General features: G+C 41.0%; 1 protein-coding gene across 1 annotated transcript; it reads left to right on the top strand.

Moving 5' to 3' along the window:
* Positions 1-3758: 3758 nt before the first annotated feature.
* Positions 3759-12528, top strand: LOC117057893 (vomeronasal type-2 receptor 26-like). Its single transcript, XM_033168732.1, has 5 exons — positions 3759-4151; positions 5477-6367; positions 8305-8532; positions 9969-10095; positions 11624-12528. The coding sequence occupies exons 1-5, from the start codon at positions 3759-3761 to the stop codon at positions 12526-12528; spliced, it is 2544 nt and encodes an 847-aa protein (XP_033024623.1).

Genomic DNA, 12528 nt, shown 5'->3' with positions numbered 1-12528 from the left:
TCCTCTCGCCCTCTTTCCTTTCTAACTTAACACAGTCTGTAACACTAATGTCTCACAACAAAGGAAACTGATCTGCAGAAAACAAAACTTGAAAAAAGAGACAACACATGTATTTTTGTAAACTATGAAATATTTAATAAAAGTATATATAAATTAAATGAGTCTCTTCAGGTGGTAGCGATTGCTATCAGGTAGGTAAAAACCTGCAAGCCAGCCAATTGGCTTGCAGGAGAAAATTCCTCCATGGCCACAAAATGGCAACCTAGTAAACCATAGCAAGGTAAAAATGCAACACACCTGCTCTCCACTGGGCAGGCCCTTCAAAAACTGGGTGGGAAATCCCTTGAAGGTCAGCCAAGAGGGCAACCCGCCCCCATCCCCTGGCCCATTTTTTAGTTGAAATTGGTAAAAATAAATACAGTAAATGGGCAAAAGCACAGAGATTCACAAAATGTTTAGGGGTACCCCTGCATACCCCAGAAAAAAAGCACTGGGAGAGGGCATAGCTCCAACATTCAGGGCCTCCGTATACCAGTTTTGAATACATGAGATGCGGATTTTCAACAAGATGGGCTTATTCCTGACTCTTGGAAATTATCCAAACTTGTTTTATTACTATACCCAACATTTATACAGAACTTCTTGAATCATAAAGGATATTCTCTTTTATTAATGTGAATCCTCATTTTTTTACAATTGTTCTAGTAAACTGCTTAGCATGTTACACAATCAGAGAAAATTTGATGAAAATGATGTACCAATGATACTTAACTCTGGTAAAATTGGCAAAAATTTATACATTAAAATCAAATACCTGCTGGAGATGCAAGATAGAAATAGGAACAATGTTTCACATGTGGTGGGAATGCCAAACTATTAATTCTGGAAAGAAATATTTGAAGAAATCAAAAAGATGTTTAAAATATATTTTAGTAAAAAACCAGAGGAATTCATTCTGGGTATAATTACAAACAATACCCCAGGCAATCAAAGGAAAGTATTCCTCTATGCCAGTGTTTTTCAACCTTTTTGGGGCAAAGGCACACTTGTTTCATGAAAAAAATCACAAGGCACACCACCATTAGAAAATGTTAAAAAATTTAATTCTGTGCCTATATTTACTATATATAAAGTAATTTTTCATTTTTTCCCACGGCACACCAGGCAACATCTCGCGGCACACTAGTTGAAAAACACTGCTCTATGCGAAAACAGCTGCCAGGATGCTCGTAGCAAAAAACTGGAAAGGGCAGGGGGAATCCCATCAATACAAGAATGGCAAATTAAACTTTGTGAATATATAAACTTGGCAAGATTTACAGCATTCTTAAGGGGACAATCGGACCAAAAAATAGCGAAAAAATGGGATTGTGCCAAAGAATACATAAAAAACATTGTTCTGGAATAAACGTATTGGTATGTAACCAATGAAACTTTGTAGTGTTAAGGAAACTTGGGTGGTGGTGCAAAAGATATAAAGATAGAGGTAATTTATATTAGACACAACAATTCAGATAGATTAAAAATTCTGAGGTCTCAAAATGGAGGAAGGAAGTCAATATGTATGTGCATATGTATGTAAAGTTTGTTATGATGGTATAGTTTTCTTGGTAGTTTTGTTTTATGTTCTTTTTGTTTTGTGATTTCTTTTTGGATTCTATGTTTGTAATTTTTGTCGTAATTTCACATTGGGAAAAATAAATAAACAAACAAAAATTAATGTGTTTTCTTTCCTAGAATAGCAGAAGTGGGGAAATCGCATTATATTATCAGACATGACAATCCCAATGATGAATGAAACCCATTTTCTGCCAGGCTCCAGACAAGCCTTTTTAATTGTTGCTCTTGCTTTTGGCCATTATTATCCAAATCACATGCAGGTATTATTTCTCTTAAGATGTAACAAGTACCTATTTTTCAAGAAATGCTCAGAGGATACACAATAGAGTACCTGCAATTACCCAGAACTAGGGAATAGAGAACAAGCCTATGTTAGACTGATTTCTGTCAATTCATGTTTTTTTGGTTGTTGGCCTTGGGCAGATCTGCAAATTATTCATTAAAGTTAGACTGTTGTAATCATGGAGATTCTAATTATGCAGCGGTAGATACAAATAGAAGGATCTGTGTGCTGAAGTTAGATTTCTACACAGAATGGTGACATTATTAATTTTGTAGATATAAATAGATCAGTTGAATTTAGATTTGCATTGAGAATGGTGATATTAGTAATTTTGTTGTTGTTGTTGTTGCTGCTGCCTCACATAGCATGCGAGGCTCAAGATGTTCAGTGTAGAAGGTGGCGTTCCGGACTGATTCATCCCAGGTTTTATCAACGTGGAGATTTCACCTATGGAGCCATCGTTTTTCAGAGTCTTGTTTCTCTATCTCCAATTACCTTGAAGAGAAATCCTGATTGGGAACAAGTACCTAAAATGTTTGTATAAGGAATCATTTCTGCTTCATACTTTGTCTCTGTCTATATTACATTCCGCAGCAGGAAATAAACAGATTGAACTTTGGTATATTGCAACCTTGATTCTAAAACAGAAACTTTGAAAACCCTAGACAAGGGTGAACTGCTGGAAGGTCCACAGGAATCTTAAGTTTTCAGGCTCCAGACATGTTAGTTTGTGCAACAGGAAAATCAGTTAATTAATTATAGGAATTTTTTACCCCACCTCCCCATATAAAAATAGCCCCTGGATATATAATGGCACTTTGGAATGTCATCTGATGTTTATAGCACTGTTTTCTTGACTCATGTGCATTTCCATCCTCTTTCCATTTGTATCTTTCCTCCATTCTAAAGCAGGATTCTCATGTTGTTGAAGAGTGATGGACAGTAGTACCAAGTTATTATATTCAATTCTGCTTCACAAACCAATCTACTACCTCCACCAAATTAAGATTCGATACAGCTCAACTTTAGCACCACGTATAGCATGAGGAGTATCTGTCTCCCCAGCTCTCAAAACAATCATATATCTCATTGGGTATGTTTGTAATTATTCAATATAGGAATTAAATATGTCATTGCCTGGACAACATCTTAGTTGTTAACCAGGTTGTAGGTGGTCTGAGCCCACCCAGAGATGGTTGTGGTCAGAATTCCTGCACTGCAGGGGGTTGGAATAGATTACACATAAAATGATGGCAGTGGTGTTGATATTGTAGCTTTCCCTCACTCTTGTGTAAGCACATAATATAAAGTAATAAAGATCAATATCTAAGAAGATTTTGGGAATACTCCTATACACAATAAACTGGATTAGAGCAAGCCAGTGTGAATTCAGCTGAAATAAAGATACACCACATCCAATCCACATTCAGTAGCAGAGCTGCTGCTGCTCCTCTGCCTAAGCCTGGCCAGTGGTGGATTATGGGGTCTCAGATTTCATGGGCAGCCTCTGCCTCTCACCTTCCATTCTACTTCATAGTTGCGGCACAACTTCTGGCTCCGTGTGCAGTACGAGCGAACCGGTTGAGATGACAAAAATCTGCCTCTAGCCTTGCAGTGGGAACATAAGAGTTTAGCATATTTTTGTATGTTGGCTTGCCAGGCAATGTGTAATATCCTAACTGACCCCCACTTTGGTTCTGTCCTCATGCCTCTGGAACGACCATTTTTTCAGCTAAAGCTCAGAGACCCTCAACTCAGGCAGCTTCAACTCGTCTACCTTAGCCAAGGCTCGGCTAGGATGAGCCAGCTAAGACAGGAAGCAGCCCTCTGACTCAGAGATCTGTTGCATTCTAAGATGCTCATCCAAGGGGATCTTGCTATAGGATTGCTACTTTTGAAAACAGCAGCTTCAGAAAGAGCAGAATATACTTGTGACACAATTTGCAACTCTCTTTGTAGTGTATTGACAGAGAACTATCAGCATCTTCTGGCTTTGGCTTTTGCGGTAATGGAGGTTAACGAAAATCCACAGATTTTACCCAATATTTCACTGGGATTCAATATTTATGATAACACTTTGGAAGCTAGGTGGACCTCTCCTGCTGCGATGCAATTTATTTCACCAAAGGACAGACTTCTCCCCAACTTTATGTGTGGTAGCCATGAAAATTTATTGACTGTTACTGAGGATGTTACTTACTCTTACTTTCCCATACCACAAATATTTGCTATCTATAAGATTCCTCAGGTAAGAGTGTATGTGTGTAAGAAAGCAGAACAAATATTTATTATTTGAATACTGCTTTCCATTTCAGTTGTGGTTTTGGATGCAATCCCAAACTAGTTTTTTTTAATTATTATTAAATTTCAAATGAAAAAAATAAATTTATGCAAAAATATATAAAATACAGAGTTATCAAACAAGATGTGATGACAGTATAAGAAATCCAAATACAATTATAGATGACTGATAAAATAAACCAAATCAGGGTTTTGAATGCATTGAAGGTAGCAGCTAGAGCTTTTCATACAACAGACATACAGTAATGAATTACAAAAGATAACTCTATTATGGAAGGGGAAGCTGATTAAGGTATTTAGATGCCCTGACTGAATTTATCAACCACATTCATTTTAATTAATGGGGATAATGTTTTATCAAATGGTTTTTTCCCAACCCTTATTAAACATACTGATGGGAAAGCAGAAGAGGAAGGTGGGTTTCTTATTCCTCCCCCAGTTGATCGGAAGGAAGGGTGTTCTTTTGCAAGAATGCCAAGCAGCAGACGGGACAGGTGCAAGCACAGAAAAGCTTCCTTGCTAGTGCAAGCAGGATGGAGAGTTGGCACAGTATGCTCCTACCTTCTCCTGAAAGACATTTAAAAAAAAAATCCTTCCAGTAGCAGCTTAGAGACCAACTAAATTTGTTCTTGGTATGAGCTTTCGTGTGCATTCACAATTCTTCAGATGCACATGAAAGTTCATACCAAAAACAAAGTTAGTTGGTCTCTAAGGTGCTACTGGAAGGATTTTATTTTTATTTTTTATTTTGTTTCAACTACGGCAGACCAACATGGCTACCTACCTGTAACTAGGAATCAGGGTAGGTTTTACAGTTTTCAAAAGGCTTTCCTTCCCAGTGCTTGCTTTTCTTCATGTATTATGCCCCACCACATGAATTATTATTATTATTATTATTATTATTATTATTATTATTATTATACTGCCCATCTGACTGGTTTACCCCACTACTCTGTGCGGCATTCACCAAATTATAAAACCACAGTAAAATGCCACACATTGCAGCATTCTGTATAAAGGACTGCATTCAGATGTATTCTAAAAGTCAGATAGTTGTTTATTTCCTTGACACTTGACTGGAGAGTGTTACACAGGGGGGTGCCACTACCAAGAAAGCCCTCCCTCGTTCACAATGAGGGAATCATTTGAAGGCCCTTGGAGCTGGATCTCAGTATCTAGGCAAAGGGGGAAGAGATGCTCCTTCTTGTATACAGGGCCGAAGCACCACCAATGTAAACTAAAAAACTTTCTACACCCACAATATATGTTTAGCTCATATATGATTCTGCTTCAATCATATCGGAGGATACTGAACTCCCTTCCTTCTACAAAATGTTTCCAAAAAGACTTGATCAGTTCAGGGGGATTCTCAAATTACTTGACCACTTCCAATGGAGATGGATTGGATTATTTGCCACAGATGGAATGACTTTACAATGGTTTATACAGAATATGGTTCCAGAATTTTCCAATTACAGCATTTGTTTTGCATTCCTTGACTCATTCACCAGTTTTGAATATGATGTTGAGAAAGCAAATTTTGAAAGAAGTTCAAGGTTTTTGTGTGATAAGATCATGAACAGCAAAGTCAGCATTTTGGTCTTCCATGGAGAGGCTACAAATATGATCATTTTGAGAAATCTTCTACGCTCAGGAATCAATCCCCAAATGCCAAATCCAAAAGGAAAAGTCTTCATTCTGACAGTCGGGATGGAGTTAAAAACTTACCTCTTCAAAGGTATCTTTGATATGCAAGATTTCTCTGGTGCTTTATCATTTGCACTTCAGTCTAATGAACTTCAAGGATTCCAACATTTTACTAAGAACAGAAACCCTTCTAATGCTGAAGGAGATACTTTTATTAAAGATTTCTGGACAGATCAATTTCGCTGTGTATCCCAGGATACTGTTATGGGAAGTATGAGTTTATTACAGGGTAATTCCTCTGGGAGAGCTTATTCTTCTCCCTGCACTGGAGAGGAGAAACTAGAGAGCCTTCCTGAGCACATCTTCCCAAGAAGTGTAACAGGCCACAGCTACAGCTTTTACAATAGTGTCTATATTGTGGCTCATGCCTTACATGCCATGATTTCATCCAGATCCAGAAGCAAAGCAGGGATGAAGAGAGAAAGAAGGAGCCTTCATAATCATCAGCCATGGCAGGTGACAGAGTCCAAACTTGAATCAGGGACTGTTTGTTCTATTTTTATTATCAATTCCGTGATATTTAACTGTACATCTTATTGCAAATAGTTTGTTAGGATGGTGTTTTTTAGGTTCTTGGATTCCCTTTTTTGCTGACAGAAGGACCCAGTCTCTTTGATTCTTTGTTGCCGACTACCCATGTGGAGATGTTCAAGGGAACTTGCTTTGCCCTGTGTAGAGAGCCCCCCCCCATATTTGGGGAAGATGGAATGATAGGGACCGTTCCATCCATACAGCTAATTTCTACATACCACATTTGGAGCAGTTGGCCAGCATGTTTTCTTCCATTCATGTTTGAATGCTCAAGTATGGTCTTTGTGTGTGTTATGGTGTGAGCATGTGCATTTGTGATTGGGTGAGATTCATTTGGGTAGAGAGAGAGAGAGATGTGCAAGTGTGGTTTGTATAGGAGAAATAAAGAGAGGGAAATGTAAAAGGGAATATGAGAAAGAGTGATATGTTTGAGAGATGTACATGGTATATGTTTACAGACTCAGGCGAAGTTCTAATGTTGCCTCAGCATGAAACAAATGGATGTTCCTGTTGTTATTCAGTCATTCAGTCATGTCCGACTCATCATGACCCCATGGACCAGAGCACGCCAGGCACACCTATCTTTCACTGCCTCCCGCAGTTTGGCCAAACTCTTGCTAGTTGCTTCGAGAACACTGTCCAACCATCTCATCCTCTGCCATCCCCTTCTTCTTGTGCCCTCCATCTTTCCCAACATCAGGGTCTTTTCTAGGGAGTCTTCTCTTCTCATGAGGTGGCCAAAGTACTGTAGCCTCAACTTCAGGATTTGTCCTTCCAGTGAGCACTCAGGGCTGATTTCTTTAAAGATGGATAAGTTTGATCTTTTTGCAGTCCATGGGACTCTCAAGAGTCTCCTCCAGCACCATAATTCAAATACATCTATTCTTCGGCGATCAGTCTTCTTCATGGTCCAGCTCTCACTTCCATACATTACTACTGGGAAAACCATAGCTTTAACTATTGGATAATAAGTTCTATATAGTAGCATCAGCTTTATCCACATTGTGAGGTGCTGCTTCAATAAAGGACAGCCAGCTGTATCCCTCAGCTTCATACTCTGATGGAGAAGGAGAGCCCTGGTCTGACCAATAACAGCAATATTACATCTCCAGGTCAAGGTAGAAGCAACAATGATTCAACAGATGGACACTTTTTAACATTGATCCAGTGCAATCTTCAGCTCTTGGTTTGCCTTCCTGAGAGAGAGAGAGAGAGAGAGAGAGAGAGAGAGAAGTGTGTATGTGTGGAAGAGAAATGGAGAGAGGAAAGTATAAAAGGGTATGTGTGAAATATGTATATGGTGTGACTTATCTCTGAGAGAATTAACGACACTTTATTTTTATTATTTATTTTTGTTCCTTCCTTCCATTTTTATTAATTTTCTGTTCAATTTTTTTTTTTAAATGATTTCTCTCCTGCCCTACCACTGTTTCAAATCTAGCTGGACATGATGATGCCCTTTTTGAATTTATTATTTACTTTGTTCCTTTTTTACTCATTGTTTTTTATCCTTCATTCAAATTTGTATAATTTTATATTGTATACATATTATTGTATATATAGCTGCCTTGAGTCCCTCCAGGGAAAAAGGCTTGTATATAAAATAAGCAAATAAAGAACAATAATTTGAGTCTCTGTTTTTATCCTTGTAACTTGTTTTGAACATTAAGGGCTGTTTGAATTTTTTTCAGAAGCTTTTGGCCATAAATAATAAAAGTCTGAAATACATCTCACTTTATTAACATTATGTCGATCAAGAGGAAATTGTCCACCACAGTGGCCTTCATAGAAGGGAGGGTTGTGTGTTTTATGTTCTGGCTGAACCATTTTCTTAAATAGCTCCTTTTTCTGTTTTGTTCCAGCTCTACCATTTTTTGAAAGCTGTGTCATTTAACAACAGTGTTGAGGAGAAGGTTTCCTTTGACCAGAATGGGGAGCTCATTCAAAAGTATGACATTATCAATTTGGTCACATATCCAAACCAATCTTTCAAGAGAGTGAAAGTTGGAAGGATGGATCCCCGAGCTCCTCCTGAAGAACTCTTGAGCATCAATGAGGATGCCATAGTGTGGCCCAGCAGGTTCAATCAGGTAGGACTTCAATGCAGATATTTGGCGAATTGCCCCAGTTTTCCATGAGGGTGAGTCTTTTGTTCGATGCCCAACCCTCTGCACAATTTTGTGCTTGCCTATGCTGATTCTCCAACCCTCTGAGGAGAGATTTCATGGAGGATTCTCCATTCCATGAAATTTTTACTCTCATGTAAGCAAAAATGAAAAGCAGTCCTGTGCAGACTTAACCCATTGAGTAAGAGGGCATAGTGTGTGCTTCAAAATGTTTATATTTGTAAAATGCATTATATTGACAGAAATTTCATTCCAAAAATGTATATATTAAGCTGATGTCAGGGAGTTTCAGGACACTGATGAATGTGCACTGGGGCAAGTGTGGCTGGAGTCTGAGTGGGAAGAACAGGCAGCAAGGAGGCAAGAGGTAGAGGAAGCTGGAGAGTTTGAGGGTGAACGATTTAAGGAAATGGAGGAAGAAGCAGGTCAGGGAAGTGAAGAGCCAGGGGCTTCCCTACCCTCTCCTGAATCACTGTCTCCCAGAACCAGGAGAGAATTGAAGCAGGAAGAGCAGCTAATATGCAAGTTACAGAAGCTGGTGAAGAGGGTGAGGCCCTCTGTTGCAGCAATTGAGCCATCAACATGCTTACACAAGTGAGGGAAATGTAAAAGGCATATGAGAAAGAGTGGTATGTTTGAGAGATGTACAAGGTATATGTTTTCAGACTCAGGCAGAGCTCTAATGTTGTTCCAGGAAGAAACAATTGGACAATAAATATATATTTATCCAAAATGTTGGTCTCACCTACATTGTGAGGTACTGTTTTAATTAAGCAGACCTAGCTGTGTCCCTCAGTTTCACACCAGGTTCAGCTCAACATGGTCGGGGGCCAGGGCCACGCAAGAGCCCCTTGGAGCATTTGGAGAGAGGTGCGGGTCAGACCCCCGGCTCCCATTCTCTCCCCAAAGTGTTTTCCCCTTACTGACGAATGTCAGTTCTGTCCCCAGTGGGACACATACTCTGAACCAATGCCTAAGCAACCACTCACATAATTTGTATTTCAATAAAGTTGTGGCCAAAATAATGCCATAAACCTTTAACTTAAAGGTTTGAAGTGTGATTTATTTGAGGGGTGGTTTTGGGACCTCGACGCACAAATAATACGATCAGTTGAATACCCTCACTCCTATGCTATGATGAATGTGGGATTTTATGTGAAAGAGCAGAAGCCCAAAGTGGGTTGGACTCCTGTCCCCTGATAGAAAGATGACTGAGCACACTCTAAGGTAGGTATGATCTTGAAGAGAACATCACACCCCTCTCTGTTTAAAGGGACTTTATCTAAACCATGTGTTGCTTAGGAAGCTAGACCACTGTTTAGCATATTCTCTCCTGAACCTTCATGATTACAAGATGATTCTCCTGAGGATTAATATCTCCCCCTTTCACTTGCTGATAGACACAGCCTGTTGCTTTGTGTAATCCAAAGTGCCCAACCGGTTATCGGAAGAAAAGCAAGGAGGGGGAGTCTTTCTGCTGCTATGATTGCATTGTATGCCCCAAAGGGTGGATATCAGATCATGAAGGTGAGAGTTTCAGCATACAGATGCAAGAAAAATATCTACACAGCCAAATACAAGGAAGAATATTGGGCACATTATGCAAATATAATTAAACAGTACTATGTGTGCAATACCATTTTTTTGCATCCAGCTCCGAAATGTTAGCTGCCTTCCATATTTCAAATGAGATTTGGTAGTGTCTATGAATCCGTGTGTCTGTGGACCTTTGCATCTAGAGCCATCTAGCACAGCAACCCACTCTTTGAGCTAGACAGAGCCCTGGCTGATGATGTGTGTCAGCACCAACTGGAAAAGTATCAAGAAGAGTGAAGCAAATCTGTCATCAGGGGCGTAGGGAGCCGTTTTGCCGTCCGGGGCAGCAAAGCGGGTGCTCCCCCCTGGTGGCAGGGTGTGCACTGTGACGTGTGCACTGTGACGTGTGCACTCCCTAGCGCGTGTGCACTGTGACGTCACGGCGTGCGCACAGCATCCCAAGTAGACTGCGCCATCTTGGGTGGGTGTGAGCAACCGGCACCCCTTCCAACTATGCAGTGGCAGCACGGAAAGCTTTAAGGCTGCAGCGGGCAATTTTAAGGCTGCAATGCGCTGCAGCCTTAAAACTTGCTGCGCCACCGCCGCCGCACGGTCAAAAGAGGTACCGGCCGCTCACGTCCGCCATCTTGGGTGGACTGCACATGTCCACCCAAGATGGCAGGCGCAAGCGGCTGGCACCCCTTCCATGCAGCGGCACGGCAAGTTTTAAAGCTGCAGCGGGCAAACAGCTGCACAGATGCTGTGCTGCTGTTAACGCGCTGCAGCCTTAAAAGTTGTCGGGCGCCAGCAGCACCAATTGTGGGGGCGGGGCGCTGCCCCAAGTGTCAACCCCCCAGGGCGGTACCCAGGGTGGCCCCCCCTCCTCCCGTATGCCGCCCCTGTCTGTCAGTAGCAGATTGAAGAAGAAAGGTGACCCCAGTCATGCTTGTCATGTGGCCAGCATGGCTAAACTGTTTCTGGTGCAATGGAACACCAAGACGGAAGCCAGAGAACACCAAAACGCTGTTTACCTTCCCGCTATAGCAATACCTATTAATCTACTTACACTGGTATGCTTTCAAACTGCTAGGTGGACAAAGCAATGGGAGCTCATCTGGTTGTGCAGATCCGAACTGCCAAACAGTTTAGACCACAGTGCCACCTGCAGTGTAGATGACTGAGAGTAACAGTTATACCAAATTGGTGTGACTTATTCATTATTGTGTTCCGGTCACCTCAGCAGCAGAAAGTAAAAAATAATTGTAACCTGGTATTTTTTGTGTTCTTGTTTGTGGAGGAGAAGCCTCGGGTAAAGAATTTTACTGCGGCACGGCGGCAGTGGGAGGGCCCATTACCTAAAGTGGTACCACAGGTTAAGAAGAGTTTCAGGTTAAGAACGGACCTCCAGAACGAATTAAGTTCTTAACCCGAGTTACCACTGAATTGTATTCCTGTCACCTCAGAAGCAAAGGGTTAAAAAATAATTCTAATCTGGTATTTTCTGTGTCTTCTATTTCAGATATGCCTGTCTGTTGCAAATGTCCAGATGATCAATATGCAAACAAGGGCCAGAATGCATGTATTCCCAAGAGTATAACCTACTTATCCTATGAAGAACCTTTGGGTATCAGTTTAACAATTTCTGCTGTTTCATCTTCCATTATCACAGTTTTGATGCTAAGAATATTTTTGAAGCATCATGAGACTCCTATAGTTAAAGCCAACAACAGGGACCTGACCTACACTCTCCTCATCTCCCTTCTGCTCTGCTTCCTTTCTGCACTCCTATTCATAGGCAGACCTGAAAAGGTGACATGTTTTCTGCGCCAAACTGCCTTTGGCCTTGTGTTCACAATGGCTGTGTCTTCTGTGCTGGCCAAAACCATCACTGTGGTTCTCGTTTTCATGGCCACACAGCCTGGATCCAGGTTGAAGAAGTGGGTAGGTAAAAGCCTGGCCAGCTCCATTGTCCTTTCTTGCTCTATTCTCCAAGGAGTCATCTGCTTGGTGTGGCTTTCCACCTCTCCTCCATTCCCAGATAGTGACGCCCAGTCAATGACTGAGGAGATTGTACTGCAATGTAACGATTCATCCCCAATCATGTTTTACTGTGTCCTGAGCTACATGGGCTTGCTAGCCATGGCCAGCTTCACTGTAGCTTTCTTTGCCCGGAACTTGCCTGACACTTTCAATGAAGCCAAGTTCATCACTTTCAGCATGTTGGTGTTTTGCAGTGTTTGGTTGTCCTTTGTTCCAACCTACTTGAGCACCAAAGGGAAATACGTGGTGGCTGTAGAGATCTTCTCCATCTTAGCCTCCAGTGCTGGGTTGCTGACTTGCATCTTCTTCCCCAAATGCTACATTATCTTGTTCAGGCCGGAGCTGAACAAAAGGGAGCAGTTAATTAGGACAGGAAAACATTGA

Source organism: Lacerta agilis, chromosome 14 (genome assembly GCF_009819535.1).
Source record: "Lacerta agilis isolate rLacAgi1 chromosome 14, rLacAgi1.pri, whole genome shotgun sequence".
NCBI lineage: Eukaryota > Metazoa > Chordata > Lepidosauria > Squamata > Lacertidae > Lacerta > Lacerta agilis.
The sequence above is the reverse complement of the archived record's forward strand: the minus strand, read 5'-3'. Positions and strand labels throughout refer to the sequence as shown.

What these genes read in the sequence shown, in the direction of transcription:
- LOC117057893 (XM_033168732.1), top strand. Translation starts at nt 3,759, where the DNA reads ATGCTCATCCAAGGGGATCTTGCTATAGGATTGCTACTTTTGAAAACA. An exon ending in CTATCTATAAGATTCCTCAG is followed by an intron (nt 4,152 to 5,476) that starts GTAAGAGTGTAT and finishes ATATATGTTTAG; the next exon opens with CTCATATATGATTCTGCTTC. An exon ending in GTGGATATCAGATCATGAAG is followed by an intron (nt 10,096 to 11,623) that starts GTGAGAGTTTCA and finishes CTTCTATTTCAG; the next exon opens with ATATGCCTGTCTGTTGCAAA.